General features: G+C 51.2%; 2 protein-coding genes across 15 annotated transcripts; one reads left to right on the top strand and one right to left on the bottom strand.

Moving 5' to 3' along the window:
- On the bottom strand, positions 1 to 25,047 carry SUSD3 (sushi domain containing 3). Of its 14 annotated transcripts, none has more exons than XM_073805926.1 (6): positions 24,911 to 25,003; positions 24,665 to 24,740; positions 11,309 to 11,497; positions 9,599 to 9,746; positions 8,784 to 8,936; positions 1 to 5,222 (listed from the first exon to the last, which is right to left on the bottom strand). In XM_073805926.1, the coding sequence occupies exons 3-6, from the start codon at positions 11,493 to 11,495 to the stop codon at positions 5,027 to 5,029; spliced, it is 684 nt and encodes a 227-aa protein (XP_073662027.1). In that variant the 5' UTR covers positions 11,496 to 11,497; positions 24,665 to 24,740; positions 24,911 to 25,003; the 3' UTR covers positions 1 to 5,026. The 14 variants fall into 14 exon arrangements, with proteins under 14 accessions (XP_073662027.1, XP_033713682.1, XP_019796009.1 ...); XM_033857791.2 differs by lacking the exons at positions 24,665 to 24,740; positions 24,911 to 25,003 and adding exons at positions 14,116 to 14,385; positions 23,792 to 23,927; XM_019940450.3 differs by lacking the exon at positions 24,665 to 24,740 and having other exon boundaries at positions 24,911 to 25,047.
- LOC101319008 (corepressor interacting with RBPJ 1-like) lies at positions 16,706 to 18,338 on the top strand. The gene is given in 4 exon segments (XM_019940462.3): positions 16,706 to 17,255; positions 17,257 to 17,449; positions 17,451 to 17,589; positions 17,803 to 18,338. Coding segments are annotated over 4 exon segments (1,347 nt in total). The 5' UTR covers positions 16,706 to 16,749; the 3' UTR covers positions 18,312 to 18,338.
- Positions 25,048 to 25,497: the final 450 nt, after the last annotated feature.

Below are 25,497 nucleotides of genomic sequence, written 5' to 3'. Positions count from 1 at the left end.
TGATGTGTCTGCTGACACAGAAGCAGTTTATTTAGACAGAAGCAAAGCAGAAATACACACCTGGAGAAAAAGGGGGTGGGCATCCCCCCTAATGAGGAGGAGCAAAGTAAAGAGGTGGTTAAATCATTTATATGGGGGCAGTTCTTCTGGGTCTTTGTTCTCCTCTGGCCAATTATCTTGCTTCTTTTACCACATCTGACCTTGGGGACCTTCCTGATATGCATGCACATCTTTTTGCCAAGATGGATTCCAGCAAAGGCTAAAGGAAGGTTTGACAACACCTATTATTGGATAACGCCCCCTCCCTTTTTAACCCCCAAGGAGCCTTCCTGTGCATGTGCAGTTGGGGAGGTTTCCTTGCCCTCAGGAGTGATACTTGTGGTTATCTTATCTCTTTACTCAGCAGAGCCCAGCTCCTGCCATTAACTTTGTCCTTGGAGTGTCAAGGAAAACAAAGCTCCAGTTTACTCCACTTGACCAACCCCAGCTGCTCAGCCCAGGGGCTGTCTACCTCCTACCTCAAAATAAGCTAGTCACAAAAGGACAAATAATATGTGATTCCACTTATATGGGGTACCTAGAGTAGTCAAAGGCGGGTGCCAGGGGTTGAGGGAGGGGTGGAGGAGTTAGTGTTTAATGGGAACAGAGTTTCTGTTTGGGAAGATGAAAAAGTTCTGGGTGTGGATGGTGGTGATAGTAGCACAACAACGTGAATGTGCTTAATGCCACTGAACTTTACACTTAAAAATGGCTAAGATAGGGGCTTCCCTGGTGGCGCAGTGGTTGAGAGTCCGCTTGCCGATGCAGGGGACACGGGTTCGTGCCCCGGTCTGGGAAGTTCCCACATGCCGTGGAGCGGGCTGGGCCCGGGAGCCATGGCCGCTGAGCCTGCGCGTCCAGAGCCTGTGCTCCGCAACGGGAGAGGCCACAGCAGTAAGAGGCCCGCGTACCTCAAAAAAAAAAAAAAAAAAGGCTAAGATAGTAAATTTTATGTTATGTATTTTTTACCACAATTAAAAAAAATAAAAGTAACCCTCTGGTAGCTGTATGGGAACTGACTCTGGGGCCAGGAGGATGGGGCTTGAATGGAGGAAGGGAGACCAAGGGGCAACCAGGAGGAGACTACTGGAATGGTTCAGGTGAGAGGAGGAGGCTAGAACCAGAGTGGTGGTTGTGGAGGTTGGAGATGGGGTGTGTTGCGGTTGAATTTGGAGGCTGAACCAAAAGAACTGCTGCAGGATTGGTTATGGGATCTGAGAGAAAGTGGGGCTGGGGTTTTGGGCCAGGGGAAGGCGAGGGAGAGAGGTAGAATGGAGAGTTCTTCTCTGGCACACTGACTTCAAGAAGTGTGAGCATATCTAAATCTTGGACTGCATGGCAATAGTCTGGGCCCAGGCCATAGGAAACCAACAGCCCCTACTTCCTGTTTCTGGGATATCTACCCTTGAATCCCAGCCACCACGCTTGAAGAATACTCAGGCTACATGTGGTGTTTCCACCTAGAGCCCCAGCTGAGGTCCCAAACAACTAGTTTCAACTATTAGCTGTGTGAGTGGTCGCCTCTAGAAGATTCCAGCCCTGGACTCTGCTAACTGCAGCTGTGGGGGAGGCATGCCCGCAAGAACCCACAGAACCAGGAGAGATGACAACATGGTGGCCACAGTTTAAAGCCACTGAGTGTTGGGATGACTCACTATCCAGCAGTGGATAAATGGGACACATAGGTAACCACATTGTTGAGGAAATGACACATGAGGTACAATTTTTTCCCAAATGCTGTGCCCCAACTGCTGGGTAATGAAGTCTCCCTTGTGACATCTTAGGCTGATTCTGCACAGCTACTTCTGGGGGCAAGAATGGCACTGTTCCAATATTTAGGTCTGATTGGTATTTCTCTGATAAATTAGCTGTCATAGCATTTGAAAACCATGGGACTCGCCAGCACTGTATGTGAAAGAGCTGATGCGGGATGATATGGTAGTCCTGGTGTTGTTCTCACCTGCCTGTTCCCTCTCCTTCTGCACACTCAGGAGAGTCACTCTCCTGGCCCCTGAGGTCAGTCTTGTTGATGTGTCTTGCACAGAAGTGAGGTGTGTCCCCTCCAGGCCAGAGGATTGCATTGCTGGTCGAAGAGGCTCCAGCATCCCTTCCCCTTCCTGGAGACTGTGGAGGTGCAAGTTGGAAAGGGGCTGCTCCACCGGTGAGGCACTACGACTCCACTGAGCAGAGCCCCTGCTGATTGAACTGGACACACAATGTGAACAAGGAATAAATGATGTTGTCTGAGCCCCTGAGACTTAGGGGGTTGCTATGGACTGGAAGCCCTAACTTCCAGTGTTGGCTATATTCGGAGATGGGCATTTAAGGAGGTAGTTAGAGTAAAATGAGGTCCTAAGGGTGGGGTTCTGATCCCATAGGATTAGTGTCCTCCTAAGAAGAGACACCAGAGAGCACTCTTTCCCTCTCCCTCTCTCTGTACATGCTCCAAGACCATGTGAGGACATAGCAAGAAGGTGGCCATCTGCAAGCCAGTAAGACAGCCCTCACCAGAAAACAAATCAGCCAGCACTTTGATCTAGGACTTCCAGCCTCCAGAACTGTGATATAAATCTCTATTGTTTACATTGCCCAGCCTGTGCTATTTGTTACAGCTGCCTGAGCTGACTGAAACAGAAGTTGTTTGTTTCAGCAGCACAGTCTCGCCTATCCTGAATGATATAACAACAGTGGTTAATGTTTCTTGAGCTAAGAAGGCAAGTGTGGGAGTGAGTCATGTGGCCTGCAAGGGAGGGGGCACAGCAGGTGCTAAGGCCCATCGGTGGGGGTAAGCTTGGCATTTTGAGAAACAGCAAGAAAAGGTGTTCACTCCTCTCTCTTCCTAGTACAAGCTAGAATTGGTTTTAGGGGAGATTTGGGGCTGGCTCCCCCTCCCCCTTCTCCTCTGGTGCTGAGTGAAGTCCCTCTGCTCTGAAATGCCTGTGAGAGAACGTAGCTCTCTTCCTGCTCCTTGGCAGGCATGTCTCCCAGTCCAGCTGAGACTCCTGGCCATGGTATAGATGGGGTCAGGGCCCAGCATGCTGCACCACAGAGGCCTCATGCCCCACAGCTCTCCTGAGCAATGGCTTTGATGTCCAGCCTGCACCCTTTCCAGCTGGGCACCATGTCCCTTCCTTCCTGCCCCTGTAGCACCTTGTGGCCATCTGGACACCTATCCCTGTAACTCTCAGCTATTGGGAGTTGGAGCAGGATGGGGCCATCCCCTTTGCACCACTTCACCCCAATCCTCCTGTCCTCTGCTCCAGTAGCCCAAGGTTAGGTACCTGGGACAAAACACACACCTCCTGTTGAAGGCACCCCCAAACCCTCATGACAAGCCTCCCATCACCTCATTCTGATAAGGGCATGGAGAGGGCCTGGTGGAGTTAGCACTTATGACAGGAACTCAGAATCTTGCCCAGTGTTGCTGAAGCCCCGTAAGGAGCCTAGCGGTTTCTGACAGCATCCACACGCATCAAGATCACACCCTGCAGGATCGGGGTGAACATTCCACCCCTGCCTGGCCCCATAAAGTTGAGCCCACAGGCCCCTTGGAGGCATATAGTTGAGGGCCACTGCTTGCCACTCCCAGAAAAGCTGGAGAGGGCCTGAGTCTACCAGGGACCCCCACAGCGTGAATGCTGCATTGTCTGGTTGAGGGCTGGGTCTGAGCTTACCCACCCAGTGTCCGCACACGTGACCTCCCCACCACCGACCGGAGCACCACACACTCCCTCTGGCCTCACAGTTCCACTCTGGAACCCACCTGATGGAAAAGTATCCCAGAACAGAAAGGATGTTGGTACCAGTGTGGCAGCTGAAAATGTGAAACCACCCAAGCGCCCCCTGCTGGGGGCTTCCCAAGTGAATCAGAGGACAGATGGACTGTCCTGTGTGGCCTGTATCAAGATGTATTTGTTAGTGATGGAAACCATGACAAACGTGGCTTCAGGGTAGCACAGGCTCCCAAGGACCACCAGCTCTTCTTTGTCAGGCTCCACCCCTCATGGCTCCAACGTGGCTGCAGGGCCTCCAGGAAGCAGGAAAGTTCAGAGGGCAAACATCAGTGAGGTTTCTCAATGGCCAGAGATCACACCCCAAATCTCAGAAGGCTGGAAGTCAGATTTCAACTGGCCCAGGAGAGAAGTGGAGTCCAGCTGCCTCCCCTCGTTCAATGGAATGCAGCAGTAGTGACCCAGGGTGACTTCTGAGGCCCTGACAGGTAAGATTTGCACTCGGGACTCTCACTGTGGAATGCCATGATGTGAGGAGGTCCAGGCCACTTGAGGCGGCCACCACCCCATGAGGTCTCGGCTGACATCTGGCAGCAACCCAGCCAGCCTTGGATATGACCCAGTGTGTGCCACCAGCTGCCCACAACCACATGGGAGAAGCCCCAGTGAGCACTGCCCAGTAGAGCCCGGCAAACCTGGAACCCCGAGCTGTAATAAGAAGGAACTATAGTTTTATGCTACTACACTTGAGGTTTTCATTATGCAGGGACTGAAAATTGAGACAGTGATTTTTACCCTTGCTGTTTTTCAAAGTATTGTTTATTTCATACCCCTTACCACAACTTTACAGATAATAGATGCAGCACCCCAGCTGGGTCCCTGCTTATAGATACAAAGCAGCCAGCTGTAATTGTTGAGAAACCTGCTGCCACCTTCCCACTCTGCTATGCAAAACTAGACGTGCTTAAAATGTCCCCCGGTCTCTTCAAAGGAACCTGACTAGAGGGAGGCTGCAGCTGGTTCTGCGAACCTCAGCAGTGGTTTCAAGGAAGCCTATCTATAAAAACCACTACAGCTGGGCTCCCCTGGGACAGACACCCCCCAAATAGGGTCCCCAGCTCAGTGCCCTGAGGGAATCCCTAAACCCGGAAGCTGATTTCACTGACCAGTCTTGAGCTGGACACATGTTGAGATGCAGTGGCCGGCTGGTGGGGTCAGCCTGGCCCTCCCACTGTGGGCTCTGGCCTCCACCTTAGTCACCCCGGGACATAGGCTGCAGGCTGTCTGAGCATTCCCACGGTTGGCCTGGAGGCAGGCAGCATCTGCCCTGGGTTCGCTGTATGCACCATCACCTGGGCACGTGGTGAGCTGGTGGGACCACTGGGGGTCCAGGGGTCCTTGTCAATGCCTCGGGCCATGCTGGCCAGCTCTCTGGTCCCCTCGCCAAGGTCTCTGCAGGAAGAGGAGGTGTGAGCCTGGGGGCAGAGCGGGGGCCCCATTTAACCCCAACTCTGCCACCATGCAGGGTACCCTGGCCCTGATCTTCAGCAGGCCTGGGATAGATTGCTGCCCCTAGATGAGGGCCCCCGTTTCCTCTTGCCTTGCACCCAAGGAGGCCCCTCCATCGGTGCCCCTCCCTGGGCCTCAGGCCCCTCACTCATACAAGGGGGATGACTCAAGGAGCATCACACCCACCTTCCAAGGGTGGGAAGGGGCTTCCTGGGGCTTTGTAGAGGAAGGGAGCTTATTCAGAGTGTGTGTAAACTATATGCACCAGGATGCCCTAGGCAGAGAAGGGACACTGGGGCCCCAGGAACATTCTGGAGGACACCCTCGCACTTGCCAGGCTCTCCTCTGAGTCTGGGACCAGATCTCCCACCTTCCATATCTTCAGTTCCCTAGTGGCCTCCCCTAGCCCCCAAGCCACAAACCCACCCATTCTCCAGGCTGAGAAAACCCTGGCCCCACCGTTGTCCACCTGGCCCTGCTCCCATCTCCCGTTTACACTGGACTTTACTTCCTGAGGCTGCCTGGCTGCTTCCTCCCCTTAAGATGCTGTCTCTCTCCTTCCCCCCCAGTATAGGCTCTCCTAATCTGTTCACCTCAGGCATCACTTCTTCCAGGAAGCCTTCCCAGATCTATGTTGCCACCCACACCTAGTTCTCAGAAAAGCTCTAGGCAGTAGTAGGACTTAAATTATCTGTTGGTTCAATGAATATGTGAATGAATCAATTAATTAGTGGAGAGGAAAGTCAGCTTAGTGAGCAAGTCCATGGACTTTGGAGCCACAGAGCCTGAGTTCAAACCTAGCTTCATGCTTAGTAGTTACGTGATTCTAGACAAGTTTCTTAAAATGGGATAAAAATAGTGCCCACTCCCATGGTTAGAACAGGTAATATTTGGAAAAGCTAAGAACAGTGCCTGGCATAATGTGAGTGCTGGGAAGTGTTTATGAAATAAAAGTAAGGTCAAGGGGCAAACCTCACCTTACTAAAGACGATTTCACCACCAATCAGTGGGAGACCTGGGGTATCTGGGCCTTGCCTAGGATGGCACATCCTGAGAGGCAGCAATTCCTTCCCCTATTCCATTGGGGTTTCCCAATTGAGACACAAGACAGTGTGTCACAGGTCTATAATGGGGAGAGGGTGCCACAGGGCAGCGGGCAATGCAGAAAATTCCAAACCTGCCAAGGAAACGTGACTATATGAAAAGGATGTGCACTAGCAAGACAACCCCAACGCAACTGAAACAAAAAGGAAAGTGCTTGCAGCCAACTGACAGGTAAGGGTCTCTTCCATAATGTACACAGAGCTTCCACTATTTATGAGAAAAGACATCAGCAGGAGATTCAGCAGAGCAAAGTGAAAGTGACTAAAACCAGCAATGCAACTGCTAAGCAAAGGTATGGAGAAAACACTCTTTCTCAATGTTAAAGAAATGCTGATGAAAACCACCTATGTAACTCACCCCTGCTAAGTAAGCGATGGAAAACAAATCATTAACACTCAGTGACAGTATAGGTGTAAAAATGGCTCAACTAGCGCCAGGTTCCTGGAGAAAGAATTTGGTAATAAAAATATTCGGACTACTTGGCCTAAACAGTCTGTTCCTAGGATTGCCCCAAAATGTCATCTCAAAAAAGAAAAACAGCTCTAAGCACAAGCATTTACCCAAACCTGAGCACAGCAGGTGAAGTATCTGGAGCATAGCTCCAGGGGCCTCAGACCACCATGGCAACACAATGACAAGTCAAGGCAGGTGGAAAGGGCGCAAGGCGGCATTTCTGCCATGGCCATCATGACCTAGGCCTAATGTGTGTCAAAAGCTCAAGGGAAGGAGGTAGGAAACCAATTCCTTCCCACAGGCCTCGCCACTCCAGGAGTCAGCTAGGCCCGGTACATTGAGTGTGGACATGGGACCAGACAGACCCTCGCCACGCCTGCACAGGCCACCACCTCCAGCGCCTCAGTTTCCTCACGTGCACACCAGGATCAAGAGCAGAATTAACAACAATGGCTGGCACTCACTGAATCTGTACTCTGGGCCCAGTCAAGGCCATTGACTTATATCACCTCAACAGGGCCAGGAAGTGAGCCCTGCCATAATCCTCACTGTACAAGGGAGGAAAACGAGGCATGAGCAGTTGTCACACAGTGAGGCGTCAGGCCAGGGGCAAGCACTTGGTTCCCTGGGAGGTTCCTGTGGGGACAGGCTGAGGAAATGAGCAGACTGCCTCTGCGACGCCAGGGCGGGGCAGAGAAAGCACTAAATGGGCCAGAACATCTGTGCAGAGAGGAGGCACTTGGAGAATAAAGGGCATGATCAGGACGCAGCACAACAGGGCTCCAACCAAGAAAGGACTGGAGCCCATAGGAAGCATAGGTCCAGATGACGCAGGGGAACGGTGACCCCTGAGGTTAGCAGACGGGGACAAGAAACCCGTTACACTATTCTCTCTGCTTCGTGTATTCGTGAAATTTCCCCATAATAAAGTTTGAGAAAAGATTACCTATGAGCTCAGAGTGATACAAAAACAACAAAACAAAATGAGAAGGAAAGGAAGGAAAAAACAGAACTCATTTTCATTCCTCATACAGGGAATAACAGAATCGCAACAGAATTAAAATCATTATTCTGTAAACCTCAGGGCCCAAACCAATTCTGGCTGGAACATCCCTGGATGCTAAGGCCACAGGTCAGACGTCATGGGGGCAGCAGAGTGACCCTTAGCAGGGTCCCTTCTTCATCTCCTGACAACGGACTCATCTCAGTCAAGAGCGCCCAGTCCTCGTGCCTGCAGGGCGACAGCCTGACCCATACCTGTGATTCACACCAGCACCGCCCATGGGGCACCCACGTGAGAAACGCTGCCCGAGTGCAGTCATGAGGGAATGTCAAGACAGTCCAGAACACGGTGTCTGTAGGAGACCACTGGCCTAGAGTCTGCAAAAGGCAATGCCGCCCAAGACAAATATCCTGCCCCATTTAAGGAGCCCAGAAACCGGGCAGCCCTGGGATCCTGGGGTCAGAGGGTGCTCACTCAAAGCTAGCAACAACCCTGGGAGATGTTCTATCTGCAGTCCGTGTTCAGCCAAGATTAGACTCCTTGAGTCAAAAGGAAGTATGTAAGAAATGTCCTTGTATTGGTTCATAAAAAGTGTGTGTGTGTGTTTTTAAAGAGAGACAAGAAGAGATAGAAACTGAGAGACAGAGGAGCAGGGAGGGAGATGGGAGGAGAGACCAAGCTGACAGGGCACCGTGGGTCCTGCTGAAGGGTAATACTCGTGTCCAGAAGCTTCCTTCTCTAGACAAGGGGTGACAAGATAAAGAAACAGGGTGGAGGGCAACTTTAGGCACTAGGGTGCAGGGTCAGACACGGGTACTAGAAGGACCATCAGCCCCTGTCTTAGGGATGGGAGTTGAGGCCCTGGTGAGCCTGAGCTCGCAGCATGCTGGGGCCTCCCTGCCCTCACCACTGCCCCACCGCCCCGTTGCTCTGCCCATGCCCACGTGGTGAAGCTGTGGTTGTCGTGAGCCTGGATGGGCTGGATCCTGGACTCGCCACTGATGCTGCGTTTGTTGTTGAGGCCCTTGAGGCCGAGGCAGGCGGCCTGTACTGTCTCTAAGTCCTCGTCTCTCAGCTGGAACCACAGCTGGGCCGCCCTGGAGAGAGATGGGGGAAGGACATTCAGGTGCACGTGTGTCCAGGACACCACCTGCAAGCCTCTGCAAGGCCGATAGTACTTTAGGGCCATACAGTTCCTGAGCAATTACTCAGCTCTGCTGCTGTAGGGAGAGAGCAGTCACGGATGATGAGTAAATGTCAGGAAAACTATACTTACAAAGACAGGCAGTGGAAAGTTCTTGAGATGAATCAAGCTGATGGTGGCACAACACTGTGAGTGTAACTAATGATCCTGAATTGTGCACTTAAAGATGGTTAAAATGGTAACTTTTATATTGTAAATATTTTACCACAATTTTAAAAATAGCAAAAAGAATAAAAGGATAGGTTTCCGTGAAGGAAAGTAGAGGTGGGCCAGACTCCACCTGCAGGCCCTAGTTAACCGTCGTGTAGTCAGCCCTTCATGTCCACACAGAGCAGAGCATATACTGCGTGTGTGCACAGTCTGCAGAATGAGACAATCCCCTGTGTACCTGTCACCTGTCTTATGGAAGACCAAGCGAGTGAGCCATGTGCCCTCCACGGCCTCAATGCTCTGTGAACAGCAAGATGCCAAGATCCCAGCAGCCCCGCTCCCTGACACGCCCAGGAGTCTCGGAGTGACTTGCAGGTGCCCTGCGGCAGTGCCAGGTCACTGTACCTGTTGGATCGCCGCTGCTCACTCCTCTTCACACACTTCATGAGGCAGCAGGTGAGGAAGGCCATGGACATGAGCATGATGACGGCACAGCTGACGATGGAGGAGATCACGGCCACCTTGAAGCCGAAGGTTTCATAGGGAGGCACAGCTGCGAGTGAGACAAGTCCAGCTCTTGGGCCCAGCCTGCCCTCAGGGAGCCCTGTTCCATGGGGGAGGCAGGGAGGCGCTGGCAGCTGAGGTGAAGGTCTGTGCAAATTGTTGTAGGGAGTGGGGCTATCAGGCAAGATTGCCCCCCAGGAAGGGGGTGTTTGAGCAGGGTTTTGGAGGGTGTGTAGGAGTTTTTGCTGGCACACTGGGGGAAGCTCTGACAGCGAGTTCAGTGATGATAGTCCCCTTGGCTCCCACCCACTGCAGACTGGGCCCCTGAGACCAGAGGACAGCAGACAACACACAGTCTATTTTCACAATGCCTCAAGTGGGTAAAAACCTACGGGGGCCTAGGTGCTTTCTCGGGTCACTTTCCAGGAAGGTGCAAAAGCAAGAAAAATGCCAGTGTTTGGGGTCAAAGGGCCTTTGGCACATTATCAGCTGTGTGACCAAGAACTAGCTATGTACCAAGAACTACTTCTATCAGGTTCTAAATGATGTTCTTGGGAATCAAGGCCCAGGATGCTAATTTGAACAACACTGCATACTCTCCCCTGTAGTGGACACTGATCACGCTCCCCAGTCCCTAGTCCCCCAGCCCTAGCTGGACACTGGCCGTCCAGACTGAAGACTACATCTCACAGCTTCCCTTGCAGCTACATGTGGTCACATGACCATACTCTGGCCAGTGGTGAACAGGGTGGAGGAGTGTGGGACAACTTCTAAGAGCCTTCCTTGCCCTGCAACTCATCCTGTAACAACTGCCTGGATCATGCAGTTGAGATCATGCCTAACAGAGCCATAACATGGGAAGGACTTGGGTCCCCACCGTGGGGTACCATACAAGGCTAGGACTGCCCATCCTGAGGGCCATGGGCAAGAGAAAGCTCTCATAGCCCCCATTATCTTGGGTTTTCTATCTCTTGGAGTCTAATCCTAACAGACACTCTCCTTCTCAGAGATTCAACCACCACATGAGTATTTTAAAGGCTCTGAGAAGTCCTGCAGTCTATTAACCCGGGCTTTTCCAAATTATATTGACTATAGAGCCCTTTTCAATGCACAATACACATTAACACAATATATGTATCCTCACTTTGGAAAATGCTGTGCTGGGTATTATCCTTTAACATCCTGTATAACAAATACAACTAGAAAACCATCTCCTCCCCCAGACTGGGGCCCCATGGCCAAGCAATCCTATTCCCCAGTTCTAGAATTCTTGGCGCACGAAACATCCTATTAATGTTTGCTGCATGTGTGTTTGAAAGAACGTAGTTTTCTGCTTAACAGATGAAGTACTAGCTCAGACAGCACAAGTAACCTCTTGGAGATGACAGGCCGAGTCAGTGGCAGAGCTAGAATTTGGAGCAGCTGCTAGGATTTGAGTCTACACTGCTGACATGGAGCCCCAAGGGACCACCAGCACTGGGAACAGGACCCTACACAGACGCCCATGGAACTTTCTCTGTGGACACCCACACCATCCATGTGACAAAATCAGCAACCCCCCACCAGGGGTCGCTGCTGAGCTGGGTGCGGCTCACAGGGAATGGGCCTCACTCTTGCACATGGGGGTCTCTGAAGACCACTCAGCAATGCTCCCCTTCCAGACACAGGTGAGGAGGCCAGACCCCACCATCTGGTGGCCCGAGGGGCAGTGGAACACGATGACAGTCCCCACAGAAGTACCGTTCCCACGAAGTACTTGGAAGGTGCCCTGCAGGGGTGGCTGCACTTGCACACACATGCCTAGGAGAGAAGAGAGGAGAGACAGAGTGAGGACCTCACCCTGGAGGGCAGGGGCTTGGCAGGAGCCCTCACCTGGGACAGGCATCATTGACCCAATGACCACACGATGCTCTGGAGAAGGTCACACAGCCACCCAGACAATTGGAAGTGGCGTCCGTGTGACTAGTGGCTTGGGAACAGAAGTGGAGCTAATCCCTACATTAAGTGAAATCTAGATGCTCTGAAGACCATGGTGTTGATAAAAGAAACACACATCTAAAGACAATAAAAGCAAAAGGACAATTATTACCCAAGTGCAGCTCAAAAGGCAGAATCAAGGGGGAAAAAAAGGAGAGAGATCAACAGATGTGGTTTCATTAAAAGTAAAACACAAAAACTTTTGTTACTCCCTAATAACTGAAAAACAAACAAACTCAGATGAAAAAATTAGGAAAAGGTATTTGGAAAACATAGGGCAAAGGTTCAACACCCTTAATTTATAAAGAGATCTTACACGTCAATAAAAGCTGAACATCCAAGTAAAGCAGAATGGACTGGTGTGTGAACAAGTAAATCACGAGATACAAGTAGCCAACAGACATGAAAAAATGCTTGCCCTCATAGTAACTGAAGAAACACTAATTCAAATGAGAGCTAATCTTTCACTCCTCCACTTGGCAAAAAGGAGAAAAAAAAAAAACATGTGTGAAGTTAGCAAGGGCCTGGGAGCCACTCCCCTCAGACTTGCTGGTGGGGGCACAGATCCAAACCTTTCTGGACAGAGTCTGGTAAAGTGTATTAAGAGCTTTATGCTGTGTATACATCTGAGAATTTAGCCAAAGAAGTAGTTATGCATCTGCTGCCAGGATTTCTATACCAGGATGTTTGTCTACACCCACATCTCCAGCTGTGGGGATCAGTACAGTTAATCAAAGTACATCTGACATGAATGCCAGCAATGCTATCCTAAAGTGTTACAATGATGTCCTTATATAAGGACACAGAGGCACTCTGGATAACGTGGGAATCACAAGCATTTTAATAAAATTGTAACAATGCCAACAGCTGGCATGTAGAATTTACTGTGCTGGACGCTGTTCCAAACGCTGTACGTGCATTAACTCATCAATCCACAAAATACCTCCCCACTTGACAGGAAAGCAAACTGAGGTACAGGGTGGTTTAATCACTTCCTGAAGTCACACAGCTCCTATGTTGTAGGGTAGAGATGTGGAACCACACAAGGAGGCTCTGGGCCTACCGTCTCAACACACGCGTGTGACAGATACATCACGTGTCCCTTGTGTCTGGCTTCCCTTGCTTAGCACAATGACGGGAGAGGTGCCGTGCTGCGTGTGTTGGCAGCTGTCCATATTTATGGTGGAGCTGAGTCCCGTTGTATGGATGCCCTTGTTTGCTTCCCTGTTCCTGCTGATGGGTGTGTGAGTTGTTTCCGGTGTTCAAGAATACGGAATGAAGCTGCTACCGATGTTCTGGAGCACACCTCCTGGTGCCTGAGTGCAAGAGGCTCTTCCTCCTGCTTTTCTGGAACTTTCTGATTTTTAGCACTGTATACTACTAGTGTATAAAGCAGTGAGTCTCAGACAAAAGGGAGACTGACCAGAGGCAGCGTCTGTGTCCAACTCCCTCCACACATCCGAGGCCTAGGTGGGAGCAGTGGTGGGGATTCGGACAGAGGCTGGCACTGCCCAGGCTAAGGACCCCATTATTCCACACCAACCCAAGACAACCCTTCCCCTGTCCTCCACGGGATACCTCCAGCTAGGACTGTCCCCTGGGCACCAGGCACGGATGTCCAAAAGCCCACTCGGCCTGCCACATCCAGCCAAGCTCCTGCACTGGCCAACCTGCTCATCACTTGGCCTGCCCCATTCTAACTTTGATGTTAGCCACTATGCCCTCCATCCTTTACTTGTTCCAGCCCCCAAACTTGGAACCTACCTGGACTCTTTTTCTCAATCCACAACCAATTCACCAGCAAACTGTGTGGGCTCTGTTTTCAAAATATATACCCAGAATATCTGTAGTGGGCTGGAGAGTCCTCCAAAATCCACATCCACCTGGAAGCACCCATGAGGGGGATGCACTGTGGAATGCATGGTACCCCATTTCACATAGGCTGTGGGGACAGAGGACACCCGGAACTGCCCAAGGGCAGCAGCTGTCACTCAGGAGGGCCACACACATGCACTCACACACCCCGTGATAGTGCTTCACATGTCTGTGCACAGCCAGCCCTGCCCAGAGGGGAAACTGAGGCTCAATGAGGTCGAGCCACCCCTTGCATGGCCCCATTGGCCCTACCCCACTTAGGGTGAGGGTGTTAACAGGGCAGTGGCAGAGCCAGGCTTCAGCCTCAGTCTTGCATTCTGCCCTTGGAGGCTAAGGCTCCTGGACCCTCGCTGTGGGCGGTGACACTGAGGGACAGCGTTTGGCTGAGATTGGCCAAGCCCCCCCAGCTCTGCCCTACCAAGAACCTGGGGGGTGCCTCACCAGGCTGAAATGCTGGGGGGAGGGGTGTGAGCCTGGGTGGTCCTTGTGGTTTGTGTACCTAGCAGAGATGGGGGGCTGACATTCGAACAGCACAGACAACGCTGGGCACCTCATGGATACTTCACTGTATTTCAGCCATATGAGGAAGACCATCCACCTCCATCTCACAGATGGGGAAACTGACGCAGAGCAAGGCTGGATGACACGCTGAGGGTGGTGGGGTGGAAGTGTGCTGGGCCACGGCTGCCATGTAAACTGCACATCTGGGAGGATTCAGGCTTCCCTGTCTGCAGATGTCCATCATTAGTGTCACACTAACAACGGCAACGCAGGTCCGATAGAAACATCTGGTTAAGAAGGACCCCAGTTCCTGACCTCACGCAGCACTCAATCATCTGCAGAGGACAGCAGGGAAGAAATTGTTATTATCGTCATTTTAACATGAGCAACCAAGCCTGGAGTGGTGGCTGACCTGCTCAACACCCAGAGATAGAGAGGGCACCCGCAGACAGGACTGACGCAGAGCTTAAGATTCCTAATTAACAGCAGAACAAGGGAGTGTGGGTATTTGCAACATACATGTAACAGAGCATCTTTCCTACATAAACAGCACTTACGTAAGACATGACAAAAATCACAACACAAAAAATGGTTAAGTTAGAAAAGAAAAATATGGAAATAGCCCCAAACCAGGGGGCAGAGCAATTAATTAAGAAAATTAAACAGCATCCGCATCAGAAAGGAAGCAGCAAAACTTCTCTATTAAATGACATGATCCTGTATCGAGAAAATCCCTAGGAATCTGCTAAAAATCTACAGGAACTAATAAATGAGTGCAGCGAGTTGGCAGGATACAAGATCAACACACAAAAATCCATTGTTATTTCAGTACAGTGGCAATGAGCAAACTAAAAATGCAATTAATAAGACAATTCCATTTACAAGAGCATCAAAAAGAATAAATTACTTAGGAATAAATTTAACAAAAGAAGTGCAAAACTTAAACTCTGAAAACTACAAAGCATTGTTGAGAGAAATTAAAGAAGACCTAAATAAATGGAAATACATCACGTACTCATGGGTCAGAAGACTTAACATGGTTTAAGATGGCAACGCTCCTCTGCTCATCTACAGATTCAACATGACCCCTAACAGATCCTAGCTGCTACCTTTGAAGAAATTTACAAGCTGATCCTACAGTTCATAAGGAAATGCAAAAAGACCTAGAATAGCCCAAACAGCAATCTTGAGAAAGAAGAACAAAGTTGGAGGACTCGTACTTCCTTATTTCAAATTCTACCACAAAGCTACAGTGATGACGACAGCGGCACTGGCATAAAGAGAGACATATAGTCCAATGCAAGGCTTTAGACTCCAGAAATAAACTCATATTTACAATCAACTGATTTTCAACAAGGGTGCCAAGACAACTGAATGGGAAGAGAATAGTTTTTCAACAATTGGTGCCAGGAAAACAATACTTACATGCAAGAGAAGAAAGTTGGAGCTCTCCTTACATCATATACCAAAATTAACTTAAAATGAGTCAAAGACCTCAATATAACAGATAAAACTATTAAAAAAAACCCTTAGAAGAAAACATAGAAGTAAATCTTCCTGACCTTGGATTAGGCAATGGTTTCTCAATGATACCAAAAGACAAAAAACAAAAGAAACAGATAAACTGGACTCCATTAAAATGAAAAAATTTGTGCTTCAAAGGATACTATCAAGAAAGTGAAAAGACAACCTACAGAGTGGGAGAAAATATCTACAAATCATCTATCGGATAAGGGACTGTACTTAGAATGTATAAATTATTATACTGAATTATAAAAAGACAACCCAATTTATAAATGGGCAAAAGATATGAACAGACATTTCTCTAAAGATATACCAATGGCCACCAATAAGCACATGAAAAGATGCTCAACATCATTAGCTTCAGGGAAATGCAAATTAAATGCACAGGGAGGTACTTTTTCACATCCGCCATGAAAAAGACACATAAAAAAAAAACCAAAACAGATGATAACTGGTGTACCAAGAATGTGGAGAAACTGGAGCCCTCACACACTGCAGCTGGGAATGTAAATGGGGCAGCCGCTTTGCAGTTTCTCCAACAGTTTCGCAGAGTATTTCCAAATGATGCAGCAATGCCCCTCCTAGCAATATACCCAAGGGAAAGGAAAACACATCTACATGAAAACTTGTACACAAATGTTCACAGCAACAATATTCATAATAGCCAAAAAGTAGAACCCACCTAAATGTCCATCAACTGATAAATGGATAAATAAGATATGGTCCACCCATACAATGGAATATTTCTGGAAATAAAAAGGAGTGAAGAACTGACATGCTACATGGATGAACCTTCAAAACACTATGCTCAGTGAATGAAGCCAGCTACCAGAAAACCACATATTGTATGATTCCACTCATATGAAATGTCTACAATAGGCAAATCCAGAGACAGAAAGCAGATCAGGGAGAGGGGGAGTTGGGAGGTGACCTCGAAGGGTCTAAGGGATGCAGGGCTTCCTTTTGGGGTGATGAAAATGTCCTAAAATTGAGTGTGGTGATGGTTGCACATATCTGTGAATATACTAAAAATTGTGACTATACATCAAATTGTACACTTTAAATGTACAATTTAAAGGTGTGAATTGTATGGCACATGAATTATACCTCAATAAAGCTGTTAAAAAATTCAGGGGAGAGATCTAGCGGCTGCCTTCCCCAGCTCAGGCTCCAAAATGGGAAAATCCTTCGCCAATTTCATGTGCAAGAAGGACTTTCATCCTGCCTCCAAATCCAACATCAAAAAAGTATGGATGGCAGAACAGAAAACATCATATGATAAGAAGAAACAAGAAGAATTAATGCAACAATATCTTAAAGGACAAGAATCATATGATAATAGATTGCTTATGGAAGATGAATGTGTGAAGAATGGCCTTAATTTCATGTATGAGGCTCCACCAGGGGCTAAAAAAGAAAACAAAGAGAAAGAAGAAACAGGAGAGACCGAATACAAATTTGAATGGCAAAAAGGGGCCCCACGAGAAAAATATGCCAAAGATGACATGAACATCAGAGATCAGCCCTTTGGTATTCAGGTTCGAAATGTGAGGTGCATTAAATGTCACAAATGGGGTCATGTCAATACAGATCGAGAATGTCCTTTGTTTGGTCCTTCTGGAATTAATGCAAGTTCAGTTCCCACTGATGGCTCAGGACCATCGATGCACCCCTCGGAGTTAAGCGGAGATGAGAAACAGTGGGTTTGCACTGAAACGAAACGTACTGGGGAGAAACTTGACCGCAAATGATCCATCACAGGAATATGTTGCAAGTGAGGGTGAAGAAGATCCAGAAGTCGAATTTTTAAAGTCACTCACAACCAAACAAAAACAGAAACTTCTCAGGAAATTGGATCGACTTGAGAAGAAAAGAAAAGAAAAAGAGAAAAGGCAGAAAAGAGAAAAAGCTTCAGAAGAGCAGAAGTAAACACAAAAAACATAAAAACAAATCCTCCTCCTCTTCCTCTTCCTCCTCTGGTGGCACTTCAGAAAGCAGCAGTGAGAGTGACAACAAAGGAAAAAAAAAAAATACAGAGGGCTTCCCTCCTGGCACAGTGGTTGACAGTCCCGCCTGCTGATGCAGGGAACACGGGTTCATTCCTCAATCTGGGAAGATCCCACACGCCGCGGAGCGGCTGGGCCCGTGAGCCATGGCCGCTGAGCCTGCGCGTCCGGAGCCTGTGCTCTGCAACGGGAGAGGCCACAACAGTGAGAGGCCCGCGTAACACCAAAAAAAGAAAAAAAAACAGAAGAAGAAAAGAAAGAAAAACAAGCATTCAGGGAATTACAACAGTGGTTCTGGAGAGACGGACAAGTCTAAGAAGAGAAAACTTGATGAAGAACGTTCTAGCAGTCACAGTAACAAGGAAAAGCCTAGGTTTTTAAAACAAGAGAGTTCTGGGGAGAAGAGCAAATGGAGGCATTCTGATTCTGACAGAAAGCCCAGAAGCCATAACCAGAGTCCAGAGGAGAGAGGATCTGGAAGAAATGAGAGAGGCAGCAGGAGCCAGAGCAGGGATGAGAGGAGTAGGAGAAGCCGAAGCAGAAGTCATGGTGGTTACAAGCCAAGAGAAATAAGAAGACGGCCACGGCGAAGTCCCAGTGAAGAGTGGGACAGAAGAAATGACACCAGAAGCCATGGCACAGATAGACACAGAGGAGGGAAAATGCACAGAGCATTGTCAGGAGACAGGCGCACTAGAGTGATGCAAAGAGAATGGAGAAGTAGAGAATAGAGACTTGTATGTGACAATAACCTGGAAATAAAAATATCTCCACTTTCTTCTTGAATACCTTTAGCAAGGGCTAAATTATGTACTATTGTCTTTCTAATAAAAAAGCTCTATTTTAATTTTTCATCTCTGTAAACTGTTATATTAAGTACAAAACTACATGAATCCCATAAGAATGAACTTGGCAAATATTTTAAGTGATCTATTTTGGGGCTGTAAAAATATTTTCTGTTCATTAATGTTTCTTGTGCCCTATACTAAAACAAAAACCCCACGTAACTGCGTGACATTTTCTTTGTTCTGAAACATCATTAAAAGAATGACAGACAGTAAAAAAAAAAAAAAAAAAATTCAGGGGAAATATTTATTTCAATTAAAGCAACGCAGATTTGAAACCTAAGTTATTACTTTTGGCTTCTTAGCTTGGTCAAGATCACAAAGACCAGGCCACCAGGTTGGTGAGGGTGTGGGGAAAGGGGTGCATAACCCCTGGGGCAGAGGGCACAGCAGGGAGGACCTGAGAGGCTGTCCTGCCCTGTAGCAGAGGACAGGCAGGTGCTGCAGGCAGGAAGGGGTGGGGAGCCTGAACTGGGAGCCCCAGGGAGACAGGGCAAGGAGGACACCGCACCCACCCTGAGCCTCCAATCGGACATTTCCTGATTACCCTCACTGGTCTTGGGTCCCCTAGTACTCAGTAGTACAGAGGGATGCCAACTTTGATTCCAGAGTATAGGCCCTTAATTAATCACCACGCTTTGTCTCCATAGGTGCCAAAGCAGGAATGAATGAATGCATGCATGAATGAATGAATGAACAAACTAACAGTTGAAAGCTGTGATCAACACTCCCCCAGGAAGAACCTCTTTTCTTTTTCAGGATCCGTGGACTTGGACATGTGCTGTTCTTCCAGCCAGGGAAGCGGACTGGGGTTTTGGAACTGGGTAGACACAGCAGGGCAGCCACGGGCCAGCCACGTGGCCCCTTCCCCAGGGTCACCGGGCAACCAACACTTCCCAGTCCCCAATTTAGAGCTGCTACTTCTCCATTCTTCCATGGCTAAGCATCTTCTTTCTCCCGGGCCCCATATGGCCCTCAGAGAAGGGAGGCCCCTGTGGGGGGATCAGCAAGGGTGAGAGCTTTGTGGACACTTGTCTGCCCAGCACCTGCACCAGTGCCTGGCGAATGAAAGGAGGAAGGGATAAACTTGTATTCATCTTTTAAAGATGCAACTAGGACTTTATCAAAAAAGTAAGATGCCTTGAGGGAGGGACGAAGAGATGGCAAGAGATATGATGAAGCAGGCCTACTGAAAAGTTATGGCTAGGCTAGAGCTGGGGGGTGTGTGGTTATAAATTCTTTCAACTCTGTGGTATGTTTGAAAAAATTTTAAGTGTGGGGAGAACGCCTCAAGCGTCACTGCTGACTGCCTGATATGCCCCAGCTGGCCTGCCAAGCCATGAGGGGTGGCTGTCCAGCTCCCTAACCAGAGCACAGCCTAGACCCTGCATTACCTAATGGCCCTGGCATGGAGAGTCACAGACAGGAGAAAAAGCTCCAGAAACAGAGGCAGCAGGCTGGTTCTGCAGCCAAACATGTCTGGGTGTAAACCACACTTAACCAGCTGGGTAACCGGGTCACCAGTCTGGTCCTCTGACCCACCTGTAAATGCTGCAGAGGGCAGGACAGGGGCTGACTGAGATGATGTGCAGCTCCGGCTCCAGCCAGGAAACCACCACTGTCGTAGGGAAAGGGCTCGCCTGTCAACAGCCACATCCTGTGCTGCTGCTGGGTTCCGCTATGGTTAAGGGTGCCCATCGTGACACAGCACTGCAGGCTATTTCACCACCCAAGGGGGTCACACGTCTTAAAAGACAGAACTAACCCCTCACCCCAAGAGGCCCAGAGCCTGTCCTGTCTCCTGGAGCCTCATCAAGGTGGGAGGGTGAGAGGTGACACCACAGAAAGGAAACAAGACTGACCTGCAGATGCCTGCATGGTGTGCATCAAACTGAAGACTTAAGGGAAAGGTACAAGAAAATTTGAAGCACAGGCCCAACGAAAATGCCGCTGCCCCATTAACTATGCACTCTGCATGGCCGGGGACAGGCCATGGACTCGGAATGGAGGGCTTTAAATGCAGTCATGGCCTCTCTCCCCAGGCCTCGTACTCTGCGTTTCCAGCCAGCCAATACAGGGGTCTCACGCCCATCAGAGGCAGGGAGCCCCTGCTCCTAGCATAAGTGTATTGTTTGAACGGTTCTTCTTTTAAAAATGAAAATGAAAGGTCAGAGGAAATAACTCTGGTAAGGAAGGGTAGAGGGAGGATGAGCCTTGCCCATGGCCCCCTCCTTGCAGTGACCTTTCCCCTACCTGGGAGGCAAGGAGCTCAACCCCCAGTAATCCAAGAGCCCAACCAGGCTCAGAGAGAAGGCAGAGAAGCCAAGTGGGCCTGGTCTGCTAGGAACCCAAACCCCACCCAGCCCCTCTCCACCAAGTCTGACTCTGCTCCACCACCTCTAGCCTCAGTTCCTGGACCTGGTCCTTGCCTTGCTCAGACTCATCTTCCCAGCCTGCAAAATAGGGTGACCTGCCCCCCGGGGTGACAGCAGTGGGACCACCTGGTGGAGACCTTAAGCCTGTGCCTGGGAGCTCAGGAACGCCGCCTAGGAGGAGGCTCAATACCTCATCCTACCCCCCACCCCAAGTCCACAGCACCCAGGATACCTGCACCTGCCACCCCTACCCGCCACCCGCCAGACTCCAACAGGATGGCCTGCATCCCTTCTCTGGGCCTGGAAGGCCAGCAAACACTTTGGGCTGGGCCCATTTTCCAGATGAGGAAACTGAGGCCCACAGACTTTTGAAGGCCCCAGGTGTACACTGGCAGGGCCCCCACCAGACCTTTCTACAGGACTTGTGACACGTAGCCCAGATGGGGCAGGAAGGTGGCACAGCATCAAGGGACTACAAGGGCTTCAGTCTACCCATCTTCTAAGGGTATTCCATGAAACCACCAGCTGGCTCCAGAGACCACATCCCCTAACCACTGCAAACTCAGCCTCTGCTCACACTCCTCACTGCACCCTCCACAGCCTGGAGACCCCTGCACCCCCTAGCTGGGCCCCCAACAGTCCCTCCCCACACTTGGTGTCTAAGAGGCAAATCCTACCCCCTCCATACCCTGCTGAAAACCCTCACAGACACCCAGTTACCCCTGTATACCCTTCCTAGGACTGGTCCCCAAAGGGGACCACCCCAGCTATCCTTTCCTTCCAGCCCTGTTGCCTGGCCCCGTCCACTTGCGGCCCGCCTCAGACACTGGATGCTACACTTCCCCAGCCTTCCTTTGGCTGGACCCCTGCACCCCTCAACCTCTGGTGCATTTTTTTTCTCTGCACCCTGCATGATACTATCTTTTTTACTATGTACAAATAAATCTCAGAGGAGAGGAAAAACAACAGAAAAAACAAAGGGAATGGATTTGATGCAAGCAAGATACAAAACAAAAGCAAACCCTATAGGCTCACTGGACAGTAGAGAGGCAGACCTGCCCATCAGTGTTCGCCCAACACTCCCAGCTCACTTCCCAGCCCCAGGCAATGCTCTCTCCCACCTCTAACACACAGGGGGTGCATGGCCTGACCTAGACAGCCTGTCCTCCCAGCCCATGCCTCCCCCAGCCTGCCTGGAAAGTGTGGGTGAGAACAATCCTTGCTTGTTAATCTTTTATCTGGAACCTTGGACCACAGGACCATCCCTCCCATCCTCCTTTCTGGAGCCAACATGGCCCCCAAACCCTGACCTCACCCGCTGAGACCAGGTAAATAAGTTACCTTTTATGCTGGCTGTGACTGTGGACAATAGGTACAGTGGGGAGATGGGGGGAAGCAGACCACTGGACCAGCCCACTATGGGCCTGGGTCCCTGTGGGACTAGAAAGTCGCTTCTGAGTCTCAGTTCTGAGTCTCAGTTTCCCCAAGTGGAAAGAGGAAACCGCAGGAGGAATTTCTCAAAGAGAAACTAAAGAGTGACGTGTACAGAGGTACTCTATGGAGAGTGGGACCCCCCAAGACCGCAGCAGTGGGGACAGCCACATGCAGAAGGCCCATGCCCAGGTCGTGTGTCCTGAGGCAGGTGCAGGGTTCAGAGCTACTGCAAGCCTGGCCCTTGGGAGACCCGGGTCTCCCAGGCACTTCCCTGACAGCAGGTCAGCTCACACACCCAGAATATATATTCTCCTCCAGAACATAACCAGGTAAATTCCAAACCAAACCAGGAAGAGCGCACTTCCCCATTCCCCCCAAATCTCTCAGGGGAGAACATCGAGGCTCCAAGGAGCCTCGTTCATCCAGCAGCTCTGCCTGTACCATGGTGGGAGGCCAGAGCTGGGCCTTAGGGGCACATAAGCCACATTTAGATTCCCACCTACACTCTCTGGGCTTTGGTCTCCTCCATGAAATGGGCCCAGGGCTGGCCCAGTGGCTGGGCGGCAGGAGTGAAGCGAAGAGGCTGTCCACAGAGCACGTCCTCACCCACCCAGCAGTCCTCCTGCTGCCCCGTTTCAGGGGCATGGGGGAGGGTCACCTCTGGCCACTGGTCTTCCTCTGGCAGGGCCGTGTTCCTGGACAATCTCCTCCATCAGGGAGTGCTGGAGCTGCCCTGGGAACAGGGCCAGGGACAGGCCAGGGGCCTAAGGGCAGTGGGAGGGTGGCCTCCCAGTCAGCCATTCAGAGCAAGGCCATAAAAATTTAAGGCCTTGCTCTGAGCCGGCCTTCCCCCACCTGCCTCTCCCCGGTCATCGTGCACGGGAGATGAGGGGAGAATCCTAGGACTCTGTGTCTGACTGGACTCTCATACCTCCTCTAGGAAAAGCAGAATAATGTGCCCATTTTACAGACTGCAGGAAAAACACCCACCCCATTGCTGTGTTTTACACAGTGCCAAACTGTCTCTAAAGACCCCCACACCCATCACTTCACTGCCCCACAAGGAGAGGTGGGTGCACATTTCAGAGCCCAAGAGACTGGGGCCATGGGGCAGAGGAGTGGATGAGTCAGCATTACCTTGGAGCAGAACCATGCAAGGGTGGGTGCACTGGGCCCTCCCTGGCTCCCCCTGGCCTGTCCACAAGCCTGGGGCAGGTATACAGGGCCCACCACTTAGCACATGGAGAAACTGAGGCACAGAGATACAGAGACGCACCGCAGGTCATTGTGTGTGGGGGGGTCCAACCCTAAGTTCCTGGGAAGGACTCATAGGCTGGGACCCACAGGGCTCACATCTGGGAGGAGGCTGAACAGCAGCCGGTCAGAAGTAGGGCTGGGGCCAGGCTTGGCAGGCCAGAGGGCAGGAACTGGATTCTGAGACCCTCTTTCCCCCAGGAGAGTCCTCTGCAAACAGCCTTTTGTATGTAGTCAGGGCCTCCCCTTCCCTGTCCTTGGCTGACCTTGGGCAAGTCCCTCCACCTCACAGTGGACACTCACCTCCCCAGGCAGTGCTGCACAACTTGCACACACATTGTCCTCTTCACACACGGGGCAAAACACCAAATTCAGGATTGGGCATCAGGCTGCCCGAGGGAGTCAAAGAAAATAAACCGACCCCACCACACCAGGGGCAGTATCAGGTCTTAGCTTCCACACCACCAAGCCACATGCCTCTGCTTTGTGACTTACTTCCCTGGGCCTGTTTCCCCATCTGAGAGGAAGCCAGCATTCCCCCCAAGGTGGCAGGTGTCACTGTTTTAAGCATGACTGGCTGCATCCCGGGGGTGTGTGTGTGTGTGTGTGTGTGTGTGTGTGTGTGTGTGACCTGTGCCAGCCTGCTCTTTCAGGCCCAGCTTCCACTTGTGCAATTCAGCGCCTGGCCTGGGGCACAGGTGTGCAAAGACCCTGAGGTTTAAAGGGGAGCAGACAGTGTGCCCTAAAGTGAGTCTCCAGGAACATCTGCGGCTCAAGGTCCGGCTTTATCTTTGTTTCTAAAAGGGTTAGATTTTAGACGCATTCATGGAGCAAGGCCGACATTCGAATCCGGGGCTTCAGCTGCAATCCCCCTATCCGAGCAAGGCAGGAAGGTGAACCCCCTACAAAACAATCTCGAAATCAAACATTGAAGATAACAGCCAGCCCACCCCTCCTTCCGGAGACCCCGGAGCCTCACCACAGGCTCGGCTGCAGCGGGACCTTGAGCAGTCACTCCCCTCTCCCAGGTTCAGTTTCCCCGCCTGTGAAGTGGGGCTGGGGAGCTAGCTGAGGATCCAGAACACCTCCCTAGGTGAGGCCAGTTTCGATTTCCCCACGTCCGTCACACCGACATCCCCCGCACTGAGGCGGCCCCCACTGGGAAAAGGCGCGCACCTGGGTTGGCGGGCAGCTGGACGCCGCCGCCTGGTTTCTGGCCGCTTGCCGCTGGGCTTCGGCTCCGCTGGGGCGCCTGCTGGGCGGACGGAGAGCGTCGGGGAGGTTTGTCCTCCGACTGTGCGCCTCACCGCGGCAGTGCCGCACCCACCGCCCCCGCGCAGGGATGTGCCCCCCGCGCCTCAGCTTCCCCGTCTGAGAAATGGGCGCAGAGCCCCGCTCGAGGTCTGCGGCCTCGGCCCTCACCTGTGCAGTTCCCCGGGGCGGGCGTGGCGTCCCCCATGCGCCCCCCAGGCCTCGCCCTGCGGCTGAGGGTCGTAGCCTCCTCGCGCATCCCTGCGCGCTCCGCGGCGTTCGGCCAGCCTGCCGCACAGGGGCCAGCGGGGGCGGGGCCGCCCGGTCACGCCCATCCAGGGTTGAGGGCGGGGCCGACCCCGCAGGAACCCAAATCCCCGAGGGGCGAAGCCAGCAGAGCGGGAAGTCTCGCTCCAGGGCTTTGCGTAGGTGTTAACCTCTGCCCCTGCGCCTCCGACCACCAGGGCCCCCCACAGACCAGGTGTTCTCGGTGAGTAGCACATGTGAACCCCATCTGCGTCACTGTGGGTTAGGCCCTCTGTGGTGGGTGTCGATATTGTAGGTCCTAGTGAGGGACCTCCGAGTCGTGGGGGTCAGGATTCAGACCTCCAGGGTCTGGCCCTGGCCTTACACACCCGGAGGGCCTGCCCTCTCCTTGCTCCTCCTACCCAGCTCCCTCTGAAGGGGCCCCTGGCTAGGCTCAGAGCTGCGGCCCGCCCCTTCCTCTTCCTAGGACCCCACCCAGCCCAGGCGCAGCA

The sequence above is a fragment of the Tursiops truncatus genome, chromosome 6 (genome assembly GCF_011762595.2).
Source record: "Tursiops truncatus isolate mTurTru1 chromosome 6, mTurTru1.mat.Y, whole genome shotgun sequence".
Lineage (NCBI taxonomy): Eukaryota > Metazoa > Chordata > Mammalia > Artiodactyla > Delphinidae > Tursiops > Tursiops truncatus.
The sequence above is the reverse complement of the archived record's forward strand: the minus strand, read 5'-3'. Positions and strand labels throughout refer to the sequence as shown.

Bases quoted from the DNA above. Each gene is read 5' to 3' on its own strand.
- SUSD3 (XM_019940450.3), bottom strand. From the start codon at position 24,998: ATGCGCGAGGAGGCTACGACCCTCAGCCGCAGGGCGAGGCCTGGGGGG. The intron at 9,747-11,308 runs GTGAGGCCCATT...TCTCACTCGCAG, and splicing joins AGAGACCCCCATGTGCAAGA to CTGTGCCTCCCTATGAAACC. The intron at 5,223-8,783 runs GTGGGCATGGGC...CTCTTCCTGCAG, and splicing joins GACAACCACAGCTTCACCAC to AGACCTTGGCGAGGGGACCA.